This window comes from Cervus elaphus, chromosome 18, assembly GCF_910594005.1.
Source record: "Cervus elaphus chromosome 18, mCerEla1.1, whole genome shotgun sequence".
Lineage (NCBI taxonomy): Eukaryota > Metazoa > Chordata > Mammalia > Artiodactyla > Cervidae > Cervus > Cervus elaphus.
This window is the reverse complement of record NC_057832.1, coordinates 15,979,806-15,993,922: the sequence shown is the minus strand read 5'-3', so window position 1 is coordinate 15,993,922 and position 14,117 is coordinate 15,979,806. Positions and strand designations below refer to the sequence as shown.

General features: G+C 46.7%; 1 protein-coding gene across 4 annotated transcripts in view; it reads right to left on the bottom strand.

Moving 5' to 3' along the window:
• The window catches only part of DDC (dopa decarboxylase), an 87,488-nt gene extending 78,599 nt beyond the window's left edge, over window positions 1-8,889 (bottom strand). Inside the window, exons 1-2 of one of the 4 annotated variants that reach the window (XM_043873123.1) lie at window positions 7,781-7,919; window positions 4,446-4,548 (exon numbers count right to left, since the gene is read on the bottom strand). In XM_043873123.1, the coding sequence (XP_043729058.1) occupies window positions 4,446-4,472 (27 nt within the window). In that variant the 5' untranslated portion in view covers window positions 4,473-4,548; window positions 7,781-7,919. Of the gene's footprint in view, window positions 1-4,445; window positions 4,549-7,780; window positions 7,932-8,749 lie in introns of those variants that run through there. The other 3 variants (XM_043873119.1, XM_043873122.1, XM_043873121.1) reach the window with 3 other exon arrangements.
• Between the last annotated feature and the right edge of the window lie 5,228 nt (window positions 8,890-14,117).

Genomic DNA, 14,117 nt, shown 5'->3' with positions numbered 1-14,117 from the left:
CCCAGTTGATTTTTACAAGCACTGTGCAGGAGGATGCCCTTCACAGCAGAGGACAAGAGGTGTCCATATTCTCTCCCTGGCCTCCATCTCCTGGCCTCTGTGTGCTTCAGATGCACCACAAACCAGCCTGAGAAATAATTTCTACTTGCTCTGTTCTGTTGCTATTATGGCTCAGAGATCATGGGCTAAAAATTATCAGAAGTTTCTGATTCTTCATCTCACCTGTTGCTTAGACAGGCCACACACAAAAAGAGGGAGCTTAGATCGGCACCAATCTTCTCAAAAAGTTCCGATAGCCTGCCACACCTGCACACAGCTGAGGAACCCCTCCCAGCTGGCCAGAGGAGATCCACCCAGCTGCAATCCCCAAGATCCCCAAACTTCAGGTGCCCTGGCACCAGGAACTGGCTTCCCCTCTGAGTCTGGTCCCCCAGGCTATGAGGACAAAGAGCGGTACTCACAGGCAGCCCGAGGTGCTTGCTCTCTGTCTCTCCCTCTCTCCCTCTCTCTCTCCTCCTTGGTGACAGTTAAAAGGCACAGAGGATGCAATTGCCATTTATGTAGACAGAGTGTCCGCCTCCCCAAAGCCAATCAGAGCAGCTCGCTCAGATTATTTACTCCGCAGCATCTCCCCCCACCCCCCGCCCTCCTCTCCCCACCCTCCTCAGGACGTGAGGGTCCCGCAGGGCAGAGCAGGGACCAGGGACAGCGGAGCCTGCAGAGCCTGGGAGAGGGGAGGGCAAGAAGACAAGGCAAGGGGCTCAGGGTCCCAGGGCCCTTATGGGACCCAGACCAGGGCCAGTTATCCTGGTCTCTCCAGGCAACCTCTGATCAGCAGAAGGCTCCTGGCTCTTCCAAGGGGTAAAGAAAGGCCGGCCTGGGCAAGGCGAGTGAGAGAACTTGCCCTGGGTCAGTGTGGTACCTGCTGGGGGCCACTGGGACCCGCTGTGCTGTGCAGGGGACTGCCCTGGTCACAGGAGGCTGCAAGCACCCAGCCCAGGAGCCCAGATGGAGAAACGGAAGAGGCAGGCAAGGATTTGAATCCTGTTCTTTTACCCCTGAAGTTGACCAGCATTCAAATCAGGGATTTCTTCAAACTTGGGCTTCCCATCTCACCCACCTCACTGTGCAGGCTGATCCAGGCCTCATGGAGCAGGGCTCCTTCCTCAGTTAAGGCGGGCTTAGGTTCCAAGGGCCTGGGCCACCTGGGCCAGAGCCCACCTAGGCTTGAGACCAGAGCCCACCTTGGCCGGAGCCCACGTAGGCCAGCAGGGCACCAGCTTCCCCTGCTCCCGCCATCCACTCTCTCACGGCACACACGCTCAGGCACACACACGCACACATATACTACACAGGGCATACATACAAATGTCATACACACAGGTACACACATACACAACCATGTACACACACACACCATCACAAACATAAACACATATGGCATGTGCTGCAGCCAGGAGCTGGGAACTCCGCACAGACCACAGACAGCCATTCCCCCCTGGCTTTAATGACACAGCATCTGCTCAAAGGGGCATCTGCCTTGCTGGGTTCCCGGCAGGCTGGGGCCAAGGCGGTGGGCGGGGCCAAGGCTGGGCCGGCGGGCGGGGCTTGTGGGCGGGCCTGTGGGCGGGGCCTGCAGGGACCCGGGCCGTCCCGCGCAGCTTCCTCCCTCCCTGCGCGCAGCTCAGAGTGCAGGCGTCAGACCTCAGGGGGCTGTGCCGACTGAGCTCGGAACCTCCTCGCCAGGAGTTACAGAGGATCTGGTCTCCCGGCCCCGCTCTGCACGATTAGAGGCCGGGAAGGGAGGGGGAAAGCTGGACGGGTTGGCCGGAAACCTTGGCTCCAGCGGGATCTGCAGGCGCTGCCCGCTGAGCCGGGAGCCTGGCCCGGCGCAGACTCTTGTGAATCCTGTATCACCGTGGAGGCTGAGTGGACGGATGCCGGTGTGATGACCGACCTCTGCGAGAGGGCGCCCTGAGACCAGAGTGAAACCTTTCGTTTCACAGTGACTGCAATAATACTATAGTTAGCATTTAAAAAGTTTCTTGTATGGGCGTTCCCCTCCCCCCCCCCCCCCCCCCCCCACGGAATCACTCAGTCCCTCACAACTCCCATAAGAAGGTAAATATGCTCATCCCCCCCAGTTTATAGATAAGGAAATGGAGGCCCGGAGAGGCTCCGAAATTTGTCCAGGGTCACACAGCTAGCACACGTGACCTAGCAGGGCGTCCCTCACCAGGCAGGCCGGGCACTGCCAAACGAGCCTGCCGTGTGGCCGCCCAGGGGTGGACGCAGACGGTGCGCGAAGAAGCCGAGAGAAAGCCTCAGTGGCCAGCTGTGACCAGAAAGAAGCCAAGCCTGTGAAGGGAACCGCCCAGAAGGGAGCCCCAGCATGGGGGCCTGGCTGTTCTTGGAGGGGATTTCCAGGCACTGAAGTCGTTGAGGCTGAGAAATGTCATTCCTCAGGTTTAAATGTTCCACCAACTGTTGCTTGGAGAGTAGATTGTAGGGAAGAGAATAAATAGATTTGAATTGATTTGGAAGGTAGAAACAAGAATTTTTGACTCAGTGGACATCAGTTTGAGCTAACCCCAGGAGATGGTGAAGGATAGGGAAGCCTGGCATTCTGCAGTCCATGGGGTCACAAAGAGTTGGACACAACTGAGCAACTGAACAACAAGAAGGAGAAACAAGAAGATGTGAAGTGGCCTGAAGATGCAGTGCAGAGGCTTGAGACATCAAGCCCCAGGTCTGAGCTTGGACCTGCTTCTCTCCCCGCTGGTAAACTGGGCGGCTTCTTCCCCGTCCCAGGGACAGTGATCAGCTCTGACTCAGACAGGAACAGGACACTAGGAATGGCCTTTAACAAAATCTTACAAAAGGTGTGCAAGATTTGTATGAAGAGACACAAAAGCTCATGGGAGGACACGCAAGAAGACCTAAATAAATGGAAATAAAGGACCACTCACCAGTAAGAACACTCCATATTGTAAATATTTCCATTTTACTCAAATTGATTAACAAATTCAATAGCACTTTAATCAAAATCCCACCCAGATACTTGACTCTAAAATATGAATGGAAAAGCATAAGTCTGAGAATGACCAGCATGTTCTTGAGAAAAGAATATTACATTCCTGCTCTACTAGTATCAAGACAGATGAAGCTGCAGAACTGTAACAGTTTTGATATAAGGATAACAGCTAAGCTAACAGAATAGAGAGCCCAGGAAAAAATGCCACAAAAATTTTAGAAAATAAACTTGTGGAATTGCAAATCAATAGAGTAAGGTTAAACTATTAAATGGTTCTAGAACAATTGGTTGGCAGCTTGGAAAAAAATGAAATTGAATCTGTTTCTCACTCTATATACAAAATTAAATTCCAATAGATTAAATTCTTAACTGTGAAGGCAAACTTCTTAGGACAATAGAGAAAAACAGACATATCTTTATGAATGTAGAGGAAGAAGATTTCTTAAATGGTTTGCTTAATCAACTAACCATAAAACCCTGATAAATTTGATTACATTACTGTTAAAAATATCTGTTCTTCAAACTACATAAACTAGGAAGACAACCTGTAGAGTGGAGGAAAGGATTTGAAATGCATATCGCTAATGAAGGGTTTAGAAATATGCGTTTAGAAAGAACTTTTCAGTGAAAGAATACAATTCAGTAGAAACACAAGCATTTATCAGAAATGGAAACAAAGTGTCTCATAAATATGTGAAAAAGTGATTTTTCTTGTTCATAATCCAAGAAAATAGCTGTTTATTGCCAACATATGGAATTGCAATTGATTTTGTGTTTGACATTTTTTCTGGCCACCTAACTATATTCTCAGAATTTTCAATAATTTGTCTGTTAATTCAGGTGGATTTCAATGTAATCAGTAGTATCATCTGTGAATCGTGAAAATGTTGTTGTTTCTAGTTATTTTATATATTTGTTTTTCTTGTCTCATTGCACTGTCTAGGACTGTGCTGTCCCGCATCAGAGATATGAGCCATATCTGGCTACTGAGCTCTTGAAGTGCAGCCAATGCTTCTGCGGAAATGAATGCTTCTGTTAATGTTGTTTCATAATTTAAATTTAAATGTAAAAACTGAAGCAATGTGGAAATTTTCCCCACTACACAATTTGAATGCAGGGCTACATTTCACTTTGTTGTTTTATGTAAAATATTCTACTCTAGTGCACACATATTTTTAATTTTGCTAATGTGATTGCTAGAAAACTTAACTTTTAAAATTCTGTATGTGCCTGTCACTGTTCTAGGGCCTTTGAAGCAGTATTAATAGAGGCAGTGGTGGTGAACATCTCATCCCATTGACTTTAAAAGGACCACTTCTAAAATTTCACTATTCACAGCCAGGTTTTATCAGATAGTATTTTTTTAAAAAAAATTTTTGGCCACGCTGCATGCAAGGATCTTGTTCCATACCCAGGGATTGAAGCTGTTCCCCTGCATTGGAAGTGTGACGTCTTAACCACTGGACCACCAGGGAAGTCTCTGGATATTCTTTATTAGACGATTTCTTCTATTCCTATTTTAAAAATAAATAGATGCTTAATTTTATCAAAATATTTTCTGCACCAAAAGTAAAAAATTTTATGGTTTTCCTCCTCTGAATTGTTAAGTGATGAGTCACATTAATAAATTTTCTAATTTTCAAATATCTTTTTATTCTTGGGATAAAACTGTGGTGCGTTAACATTTTGTATAGAATTTTTTTTCAAGTTTTAGTATCAGATTCTATGGTGTCATAGACTGAAGGTAATTTCTTCTTTTTTGGTTCTCTGAAACAGTCATATAATTTTGAAATTTGGAATTTTGCAGTTGCTCATGCGAAGAGTTGACTCATTGGAAAAGACCCTGATGCTGGGAGGGATTGGGGGCAGGAGGAGAAGGGGACGACAGAGGATGAGATGGCTGGATGGCATCACTGACTCAATGGACATGAGTTTGAGTGAACTCCAGGAGTTGGTGATGGACAGGGAGGCCTGGCGTGCTGCGATTCATGGGGTTGCAAAGAGTTGGACACGACTGAGCGACTGAACTGAACTGAACTGAAAAGAGTGTAAAAAATCCTACATAAAATCATTTGACCCTCCCCTTCATTTCTGAAGAAATATTTTTAATGTCAATTTATTTTTATTATAGGACTCTTCAGGACTTCTATTTCTCCTTGAACCCAGTTTGATATTATTTCATCAGTTTTTTAGATTTAATGACAAGAACTTTTTTATGATACAGTCATTAGCTTTTTAGTTTGTTGGATCTATAATTATATCCCCTTTTATTACTATATTATTTATCTATTCCTGTCTCTTTTTGTCTTTAGCTAATATTACCAAAACTGTGTCTATTGTACTAGTTTTTTTAAAAAAAACAACCCTTGGGCTTTGTTGATCCTCTTTCATTTACATTTATTTTCTTTTTCACTGATTTATCTTCTTTGTCTTTATTATTGCCTGCATGCAGTGATCTTTATCCTATTGTCCTTTTACTAACATCTTTATTTGAGGGATTACCTCATTATTTTTTTGGCCTTTTTACTTTCTAATATAAGCATTTAAAACTATTTGCTTTCTTCTGTGTGCTGCTTTCAATACATAGCTCACATTTTAAAATTAGTATATTTCCTTATCACTTATTTCCAAGCATTATTTAATTTCTGTTAAATTTTAAATTTGATTCATGAGTTAAATGGTAGCTTCCCCCAAATTTTCAGACATGCACAGCAACTTTTACTTATTTTTTTCTTCAGTTGTAATTTAATTAACTGAATTGAACTGTGATTGGAAAGCGGCTGGTATTTTAGCAATTCTCTGATCGACTGACTCTGAAACTTGCCTTACAGCTTGCTATGAATACATCCTGAATTTTTGTAAACATTTCATGTACTCTTGAGAAGAAAGTGTGTTTTCTAATATCAGGTGGAGGGTTATTCTAATCATTGGGTAGACAGTACATCCAATAAACCAAGACTATTACTTGTTGACATATTTTAAGCCTTTACTAATGTTCTCAGCTTGTTCTATCGTCCAGCTCACTGTCATTGCTGAAGATGTGTTGAAATCTGTTATGGTGGTGAACTTGCTGATTTCTCCTCATGGTTGTGCCAAAATTTGCTTTATATATTTAAGGCTTTTCCATTAGGTCTACATGTGTTGAGAACTAAATTACTTCTTGGAGGACTGAACCTTTTTTCATTTTATAAAGTCACGCTACTTAGTAGATTACTTGTTAATGACCTTGCTATAAAGTGAACCACCCCTGTTCTTCCTCAGTCATCGGAGGCTGGGGTGCAGTGAAACTCAGGGTTCTGCCTCTTTAAGCATCATTTAGTAATTTTTAAAAGTCTGGAAGTTATGATTTAAATTTTAAGCAGCACCAGCATTTTCCTGGTTTCAGAATGTCATCAATCCACTCTGAGTGAAGTTCTCTGGTGCATGTCTGTCCCAAGCCTTCATACAGGTGAGCCCAAAGGGCAGGGGTGAACTCCTTCAGACCTGTCATCTGGCCCCATCACAGGGGATCACTAGGCTGACGGAGAGCCCCCTGAGGCCCTCAGAAGATGGCCATGAGGACTTCTCCTAAGGGGACCTCAAGGACAGGGAGCACTGGGCCCCCTAGGCCAGGCACGGGGAGACTTCCCAAGAAGACCATGCCCATGTGCCCGCACCCGCTTTGAGCCCGGAGCCTCCCACTGCTAGTTCAGCCCTGCACTTTCCACCCCCCGGCCGTGCCCTGAATTTCCCCCTCCCACTTTTTCCATTGCCCCACAACCCCCTCAACAGCCCCGCACCTCCCGTCCAATCCCTCCAGACCCTGCTCCTTGATCTCCAAGCAGCTCCTGCTAACTCTTCCTGGGGTGCTCGCTGCAAGCCCCAGGCTCCGCAGGTGCTTTAAAGAGGCACCGTCTCCCAGAGTAGCAGGACAGAAGGCCTCAGACGGCTGAGGAAGGTCCCAGTCCGCGGCCATGAGTTCTGAAGTCTTGGGCCACATCTCTCACCTCCTTGGCCTCAGTTTTCTTCCTCGTGAAATGAGGATACGACTGGGGACCAAGTATGTGAATCTCAGCACACAACGAACACCCAGAAGTTCTTATTTTAACTCCAGCCGGATGGAGAAGCAAAGGTTTCTCCTCCAGAATTGTATCTTCCGATGGGGTTATAGTGAGCCTGCTAGATTGGCAGGGAAGATCCTTCAGTTCTCTCAACTCCCACTGCACAGGTAGATTCTGAATTTACCTCTGAGGAGACTACACCACATGCCGTGAAGGGACAGCCTTGCAGAGTCACAGCTGTTAGAAATGTACAAACATCTCTAACAAGAGTCAACGTTTACTCAGCATCTCCGATATGCTGAGTATTTTCCATACATTATGAGAGTCAGCACTCCCCAAAACCTGACAAGGTAGGTACAGTTAAAATCCCCATTTTAGACAGGAAGAAGCGGGGCTTGGAGCCCCAAACCCCATGGGTGGCGTGCAGTAGAGAGCAAAGGAATCCACATGTGTCCCGTGCTCGCTGTCGGCAGCCACCCAGAGATGGTACCCCGCGCCCACCTCATCACATGGGTGGGTGCAGGCACCTGTGAGCCCCAGCACCGTCAGCTCAGCACCCCCAGGCTCGCAGGCGGCACGCTGCCCCTGTGAGCTCCAGCTCCCCAAGCCAGCTGAGCTTCACGCCAAAGCCCAGCACTGGGCTGCAGACTAAAGCCACAGGGCTTGCCATCTGCAAGTTGTAATCAAGTCAGAAAGCAGGACTTACTTGCCGGGAATTCTGGCTCTGCTGGGTCTCCACTCCTGTCTGAGATTTAACAGCTTTGGGGGTTGGGAAGAATATGTGGGAGCAGCTGGGGAGTTGGGCTGAAGCCCCGCACTCTTCTCACTGCTTCAGATCCACGAGTCCTTGCCTTTTCAGCGTCATATGCTGGTTAAACATTAATTTCTAATGGTGATAAAGGTCAAGGAAATCTTTAGAAATCTCTGGGGAAACAGGGAAACGATTCTTCACTCAGAATGTGCACACATTTACTTCTGTTTCCTTTTAGTATTTTATACTTTTAGATATTTGCCTTTAGAACTTTTCTCCATCTGACATTTATTTTAGGGTAAGCCATAGGGTAAAGTTCTGATTTTTTTTTCCTCCATAGAGTAAGCTAATCCTTCCAACATGATTTTTGAAAAATATTTCTGTTTCTTGAGCTTGTTGTTTTGGTCCCGTGGAATTGTTCTTTCATTTCTGTGCCAGGGCTACGGTGTGTAAACTTTGCCTCTTTCCTTTTAAAAATATTTTTGTTATTTTTAATTTTTTTAATTGAAGTATAGTTGATTTACCATGTTGGGTTAATTTCAGGCATACATACGAATGTATCACTTTGTAATGCATTTGGGGTTTTGGAAGGCAAGAAATCCTTTATCATTTTTCTTAAAAAAGAATCCTTGCTGCTTTCATATATATTTCTTTCAAGAGGAACTTTAAAATCATTTGTTCCTACATTCAAATATCCTGCTGAGGTCCGGGTTGCAAGCACACTGGTGGAGGTAAATTGTGAGGATCTGACCTTTGGGAAGGGAGTTTTCCCTTCCATAGCCCCGTCATCCAACTCCAGGGACGTTCTTGTCTTAGTCTGGGTTCCTCCAAAGCTGCCCTAAGACACAGACTGGAGTGCAGGTTGTTTATTTTGTTAGTTGTTATTTTGTTAAGCAGTACCGGGCACATTTCCAAGACACTTACCCCTGTGGTGGCCGGGTGGGCAGGCCCCACGCAGCAGGACTCCGGGAGGTAGGACAGAGCGCCCGCCTGTCCAGGCTGGTGAGTCCCCGGCTCAGCCCTCACTCAGGCACACCAAGCTCTGGTGCTGAGAGACAGCCTCGGGCAGAGTCACCGGACCTGTCAGCTGTGTGCCCAAGAGTGATGAGTCATGAACAGCCTCGGGCAGAGTCACCGGACCCATCAGCTGTGTGCCCAAGAGTGATGAGTCATGGACAGCCTCTGCCAAGGCTCCTTAACTAAGTCCTGTGTCCACGGGTCAGTGCTGGAGGCTCACTGATGCTGGAGTGGAAATTCTAGGTACTGTTATTGTACCACGTGGCCTGGAACTTTTCTACAGAACACATTTTCAACTGAATGCAGCTTGGAGTTAAAGAATCCCTTCCAGTGTTGTCATGTGTAGACCTCACTGGGGAGGGGTTTCTGGGTAGATCTTCTAGGCAGATGCAGTAAAGCGGCCCCCAATCCATGATCTTAAGAAGACTTTTCCTCTCCCAGTGAGATTCATGCCTTGGTTACACTGAGCAACTCTCTACAGGGTCAAAACCACGCCATCTGGTCTGAAGACACCTGCACGTGAGTGCTAAGCTGCTTCAGTTGTGTCCAACTCTTTGTGACCCTATGGAATATAGCCTACCATGATCCTCTGTCCATGGGATGGATTCTTCAGGAAAGAATACTGGAGTGGGTTGCCATGTACTCCACCAGGGAATTTCCCGGCCCAGAGATCGAACTGGTGTCTCTTATGTCTCTTGCGTTGGCAGGTGGGTTCTTTACCACTAGTATCACCTGGGAAGCCCTGGAGACATGTGTAGGAACCTCAATATCCCTACTTGGTGGAGACCAGCAATGTCAGCCCCATATTTTCTGCTGAGTGGAAGTTTTTAAATTTAATGAAGTCCAGCTTGCTTTCTACCTCTGTGGATTGTGCCTTTGGTATTATAGCCAAAATGCCACCCCCAAATCCTCTATTCATCTAGGTTGTCTCTCATGTCATATTCTGGGAGTTTTGTAGTTTTGCATCCTACATCCAGGTCTGTGACCCATTTGGAGTTAGTTTTTGTGGAGGTGCGACGTCTGTGTCTGGGTTTATCTTTTGCGCATCGGGAGCAGTTGTTTTAGCTCCGTCTGTTGGAATCACTGCCCCTGCTCTGCCCTGTTGCCTGTGGTCTCATGTCCGAGATGAGTTGATGCTCTTCGTGCGAGTCTGTTTCCAGGCTCTCTGTTCTGTTCCATTGACCCACTTCTCTCTGCTTCCAGCAAGTCCACACGCCCTTGGTGACTGCAGTTTCAGAGGAAGTCTGAGGTTGGGTGTATCAGTCCTGCAACCTGGTTCTTCTCCAATTCAGTGTGTTTCAATTCACTGGGACTGACCTATCATTGGATCATGAAACCAGTTTGGAGATTTCATGACCAGCATTTTAAAAAAGGAAAGCAAGTAGAACAGAACAGAATAGGAAAGAGGGGGCTTTGCACCTAACAAGGGAAAGGGTGCTTCCTGAAATTTCTGTTTCAGTTACGTATGTGTGTCTGTGTGTATGCACGTTGGCCACTAGATGACAGTGTTTCTTACCACGGGTTATGATCAAAGACGAGAGATGTCACTGAGGGTAATTCCCTCTCTAGAGAAATAAAGGAGGCTGGGGTTTGTAAAATCTGCAAGTGAGGATTCAAGAGTAACCACAAAAGCTGGAGGAGGTGGCCTTTAATGGCAAGCAGCTATTCCAGTACTTACTGTTCATTTCATTTAAAAAGTGGTGCTCATATGTTCCTTAGCTATTTGTAGTTTTCTTCTGGGGATTTGGGGCTTCTATCTCCTGCATTATTTCAAGCTCAGAAGGGAGCAGGCCTCAGCCTGGGAGGGGTCAGGCCTCAGCAGGACCTGAGGGCAGTGGGGGAGCCCCGGGTGGGGCCAGTTGGCTCGGCTGAGCGCAGACAGAGCTATACGCTGCTCAGCTACTCAAACTAATCATAATTAGGCTAATACTTTCCCTTGGGTTTCGCACATTCTTCTTTCTTTTGGCTGCACTGCCATGGCTTGCAAGATCTTACAGGATCTGAGTTCCCTGACTAGAACTCGAACCCTGGGCCCCAGGAGGGAAAGCACCGCATCCCAAGCACTGGACCACTAGGGAATTCCCTATCGCATTGGCTTTTTCACCTCATTTGGTGGTGGGGGGGGGGGTGCAGATGTAGTGTTAGTGGCCCAACTGCAAAGGAGGAGGGGGATTGAAGGCCAGAAGAGGCTCCTGCTGGGTGCTCAGGCAGGAGGAGAGAGGACGGTTCCGTCCTTCAGGAGGCCTTGATTTTGCCCAGTTACCTGGCCACAGACCCCCGTGGATTCTGTACAATGTCATGCAGGCCGTTGCCAGCCTCTGTGGGTGACTCAGTGTGATGAGAGTGGCAAGGAGGCACGAGAGGACCCCTGGTCGGAGAGTCCAGAGGCCACGGGCCAGCCCTGGTTGTGCTGCGGCTGGCTGTGTACCCCTGGACAAGCCCTGAGTGGCGGTCGGGCTGGTGTGCGGGGGTGGGGAGGGGGCACCGTGGGGGCTGTATGGCCTCCACCATATGGGGCCTGTCAGCGGGCAGAGAGAGTCTGGAGGTGCCTGAGTCTTGCCAGGGACTGAGTCCCCAGTGGCCTTCCAGTTATGCCGGCCGTGTGCTCACTGGGTGTTCTCCAGGACAGCTTCAGGCATTTTTGAGTTTAATTCTAAGCCTTTCCCATCACATTCTACCAAGATCACTATCTTAGGAGCTGAAAGCTCTGGTGGCTTGGGAGGGATGAAAACACAGTGGGTACCTGGACCCTAAAATCCCGAAGTTCATCATAAATTGGGGACAGTCTCACCCCCCTGTGCTGGCCGAATGCTTTTATCGCCAAGTCAGAGATTTTAATTCTGTAGCTTTGAGAGGGGCCTGAGGATATGGAACACACAAGCCTGGCTCCTGGGGCAGCTTCTAGAATTCTCCTTCCTGTGGGAGCTGCACTGAAGCTTGCTGAGCTGGTACAGAGGCATGGGTCTGTCTCCTACCCAGCCTTCTGAGTCAGGACCCCTGGGAGTAAGACCAGGAATATACTTGCCCTGCATCATCTTGAAGGTGTCCATTCTGAAGAGGAAGTGTCAGAAACGCAGGTTTGGTACAGCTGTGACACCTACCCTTAAAGCATGGTTCAGCAATGCAGCAGAAAACCACTGATGTTATGAATGACCTTAGAATATACTTCAGTCCTCCCAGAACGTTCCATGAAGTCATATTTTATGTACAATAGGAGTAGTGCAATGACAAAATATTAATGTAATTTCACTTTTTGTACAAAATTTTAAAATGTTAGTTTCCTTCCTCCAATAAAAAATACACGAAGCATTGCATATTTCTGAATCTGGTTGGCTGGATGAATCCTCCACTATGCTTTAGTTCATCCACAGAAGCTCCAACACTTTGTCCAGATTGGTTTTGAATTAATGTCAAAGTGTCCAGAATGATCCCTATGTTCTGTGTAATCACCCTGGACAAAGCCATCTCTGAGAGGTCCCACGTGGCTTGTTCTTACCCCTGCAGAGACGTGGCTGTCCTTTCAGTCCTGGTACATTGAGAGTCATGTATAAACACATGCACTTTACATTTAGACATTAAAGCTACACTCAGTCTGGGGAGACGCTCACAGTAGGGGTGATTGTTTGGGGAAATACAAAAGGTAGAGTTTCTACCTCTGGCTCACTCCAGGAGATCTGGTCACTGGATAGGTTGATGTCAAATTGGGAAGCATGCGTTTTCTCAGTGGAGTCTTGTTGGTGGGGGCGCTAAGTGAACATCACTGAATTTTGTATACAATGTATGCCTATGATGTGAAACCATTCAATTACAATTGGAAACCAAACAAACTGGAGACAGTGGATGGTGTCACCCTGTTCTGGCAAATGAGAAGTTAGCATTGTCTTACCCATGGGGGTGAGGCAGAGATGCCCATGAGTGCAGGTGCCCTTAGCCTTGGACCTGGCTTCATTAATTCAGAACATCACCCACAGGTAGAATGACTCTCAAGGGAACTGCCCCCTCCTTCCAACCATCCATTCCCATGTCTATAATTTAGCCTCTCATTATGAGTCCCATAAGACCAGCTGTGTCCAACAAGACTTCCTGTGATGACAACGTCCTATCAATGCACTGTCCAGTATGGGGCTGCTGCCACACGTGGCTATCAAGGACTTGAAATGAGGATGGTGCAACCAAGGAACTGAAGTTTTCATTTTATTTTTTATTGCAGTTTAAATAATAGTCACGCATCCCTAGTGCTTTTGAATTGGACAACACACACCTGGATAAGGGCACATTCTCCATCCATTTGTGCTCAGACCCACCTTTGTCTTCATTCTTCGCACACCTTCCAGACGAATCCCCGAGCTGGGCCCAGGTTTTCCCTAGGAATCTCGTGCTATAGCCCTCATAGACATCTATGCTCATGTGTGTGCACAAGTTTGTGTAAGAAAGTAGAATTACAATAGAGTTTTTTTTTTAAGAGACTTTTTCATAATTTTTATTTCAAATGACAGAACTCCATAATTATCAAAAATGACATTGCATAATTTTCCATAGAACAACCAAGCGGGGAAAGTTGTTGCATTGCAAAATAATATGAAATCATTTGGGGACATTTGTCTGGAAGGTGTGTGAGGCTGAATGAAAAGGCAGGTGTGACCCCAGGGAGGGAGGGTAGTTGGCTGGAAGATCAATCTTAATGACTAATGTTGTCAAGGTCTTGGAATTCACATCCATGACCCTTCGTGTTTATTGATAAGAAAGCTGAGTGCTGAAGAATTGATGCTTTTGAACTGTGGTGTTGGAGAAGGCTCTTGAGAGTCCCTTGGACTGCAAGGACATCCAACCAGTCCATCCTAAAGGAGATCAGTCCTGGGTATTCATTGGAAGGACTGATGCTGAAGCTGAAACTCCAATACTTTGGCCACCTGATGTGAAGAGCCGACTCATTTGAAAAGACCCTGGTGCTGGGAAATATTGAGGGCAGGAGGAGAAGGGGACGACAGAGGATGAGATGGTTGGATGGTATCACTGACTCAATGGACATGAGTTTGGGTAAACTCTGGGAGTTGGTGATGGACAAGGAGGCCTGGTGTGCCGCAGTTCATGGGGTTGCAAAGAGTCAGACACGACTGAGCGACTGAACTGAACTGAACTGAGATAGCATTCATTTACTTTGTCCTGCTAGCATCAGACACAATCCCTGCTTTCTTTACTACACAAGCTTCCTATGAATGACTCAGTCAAGAAGAACCCACATTCTTCAAGGAACCATGAAGATGCCCAAGAGAAA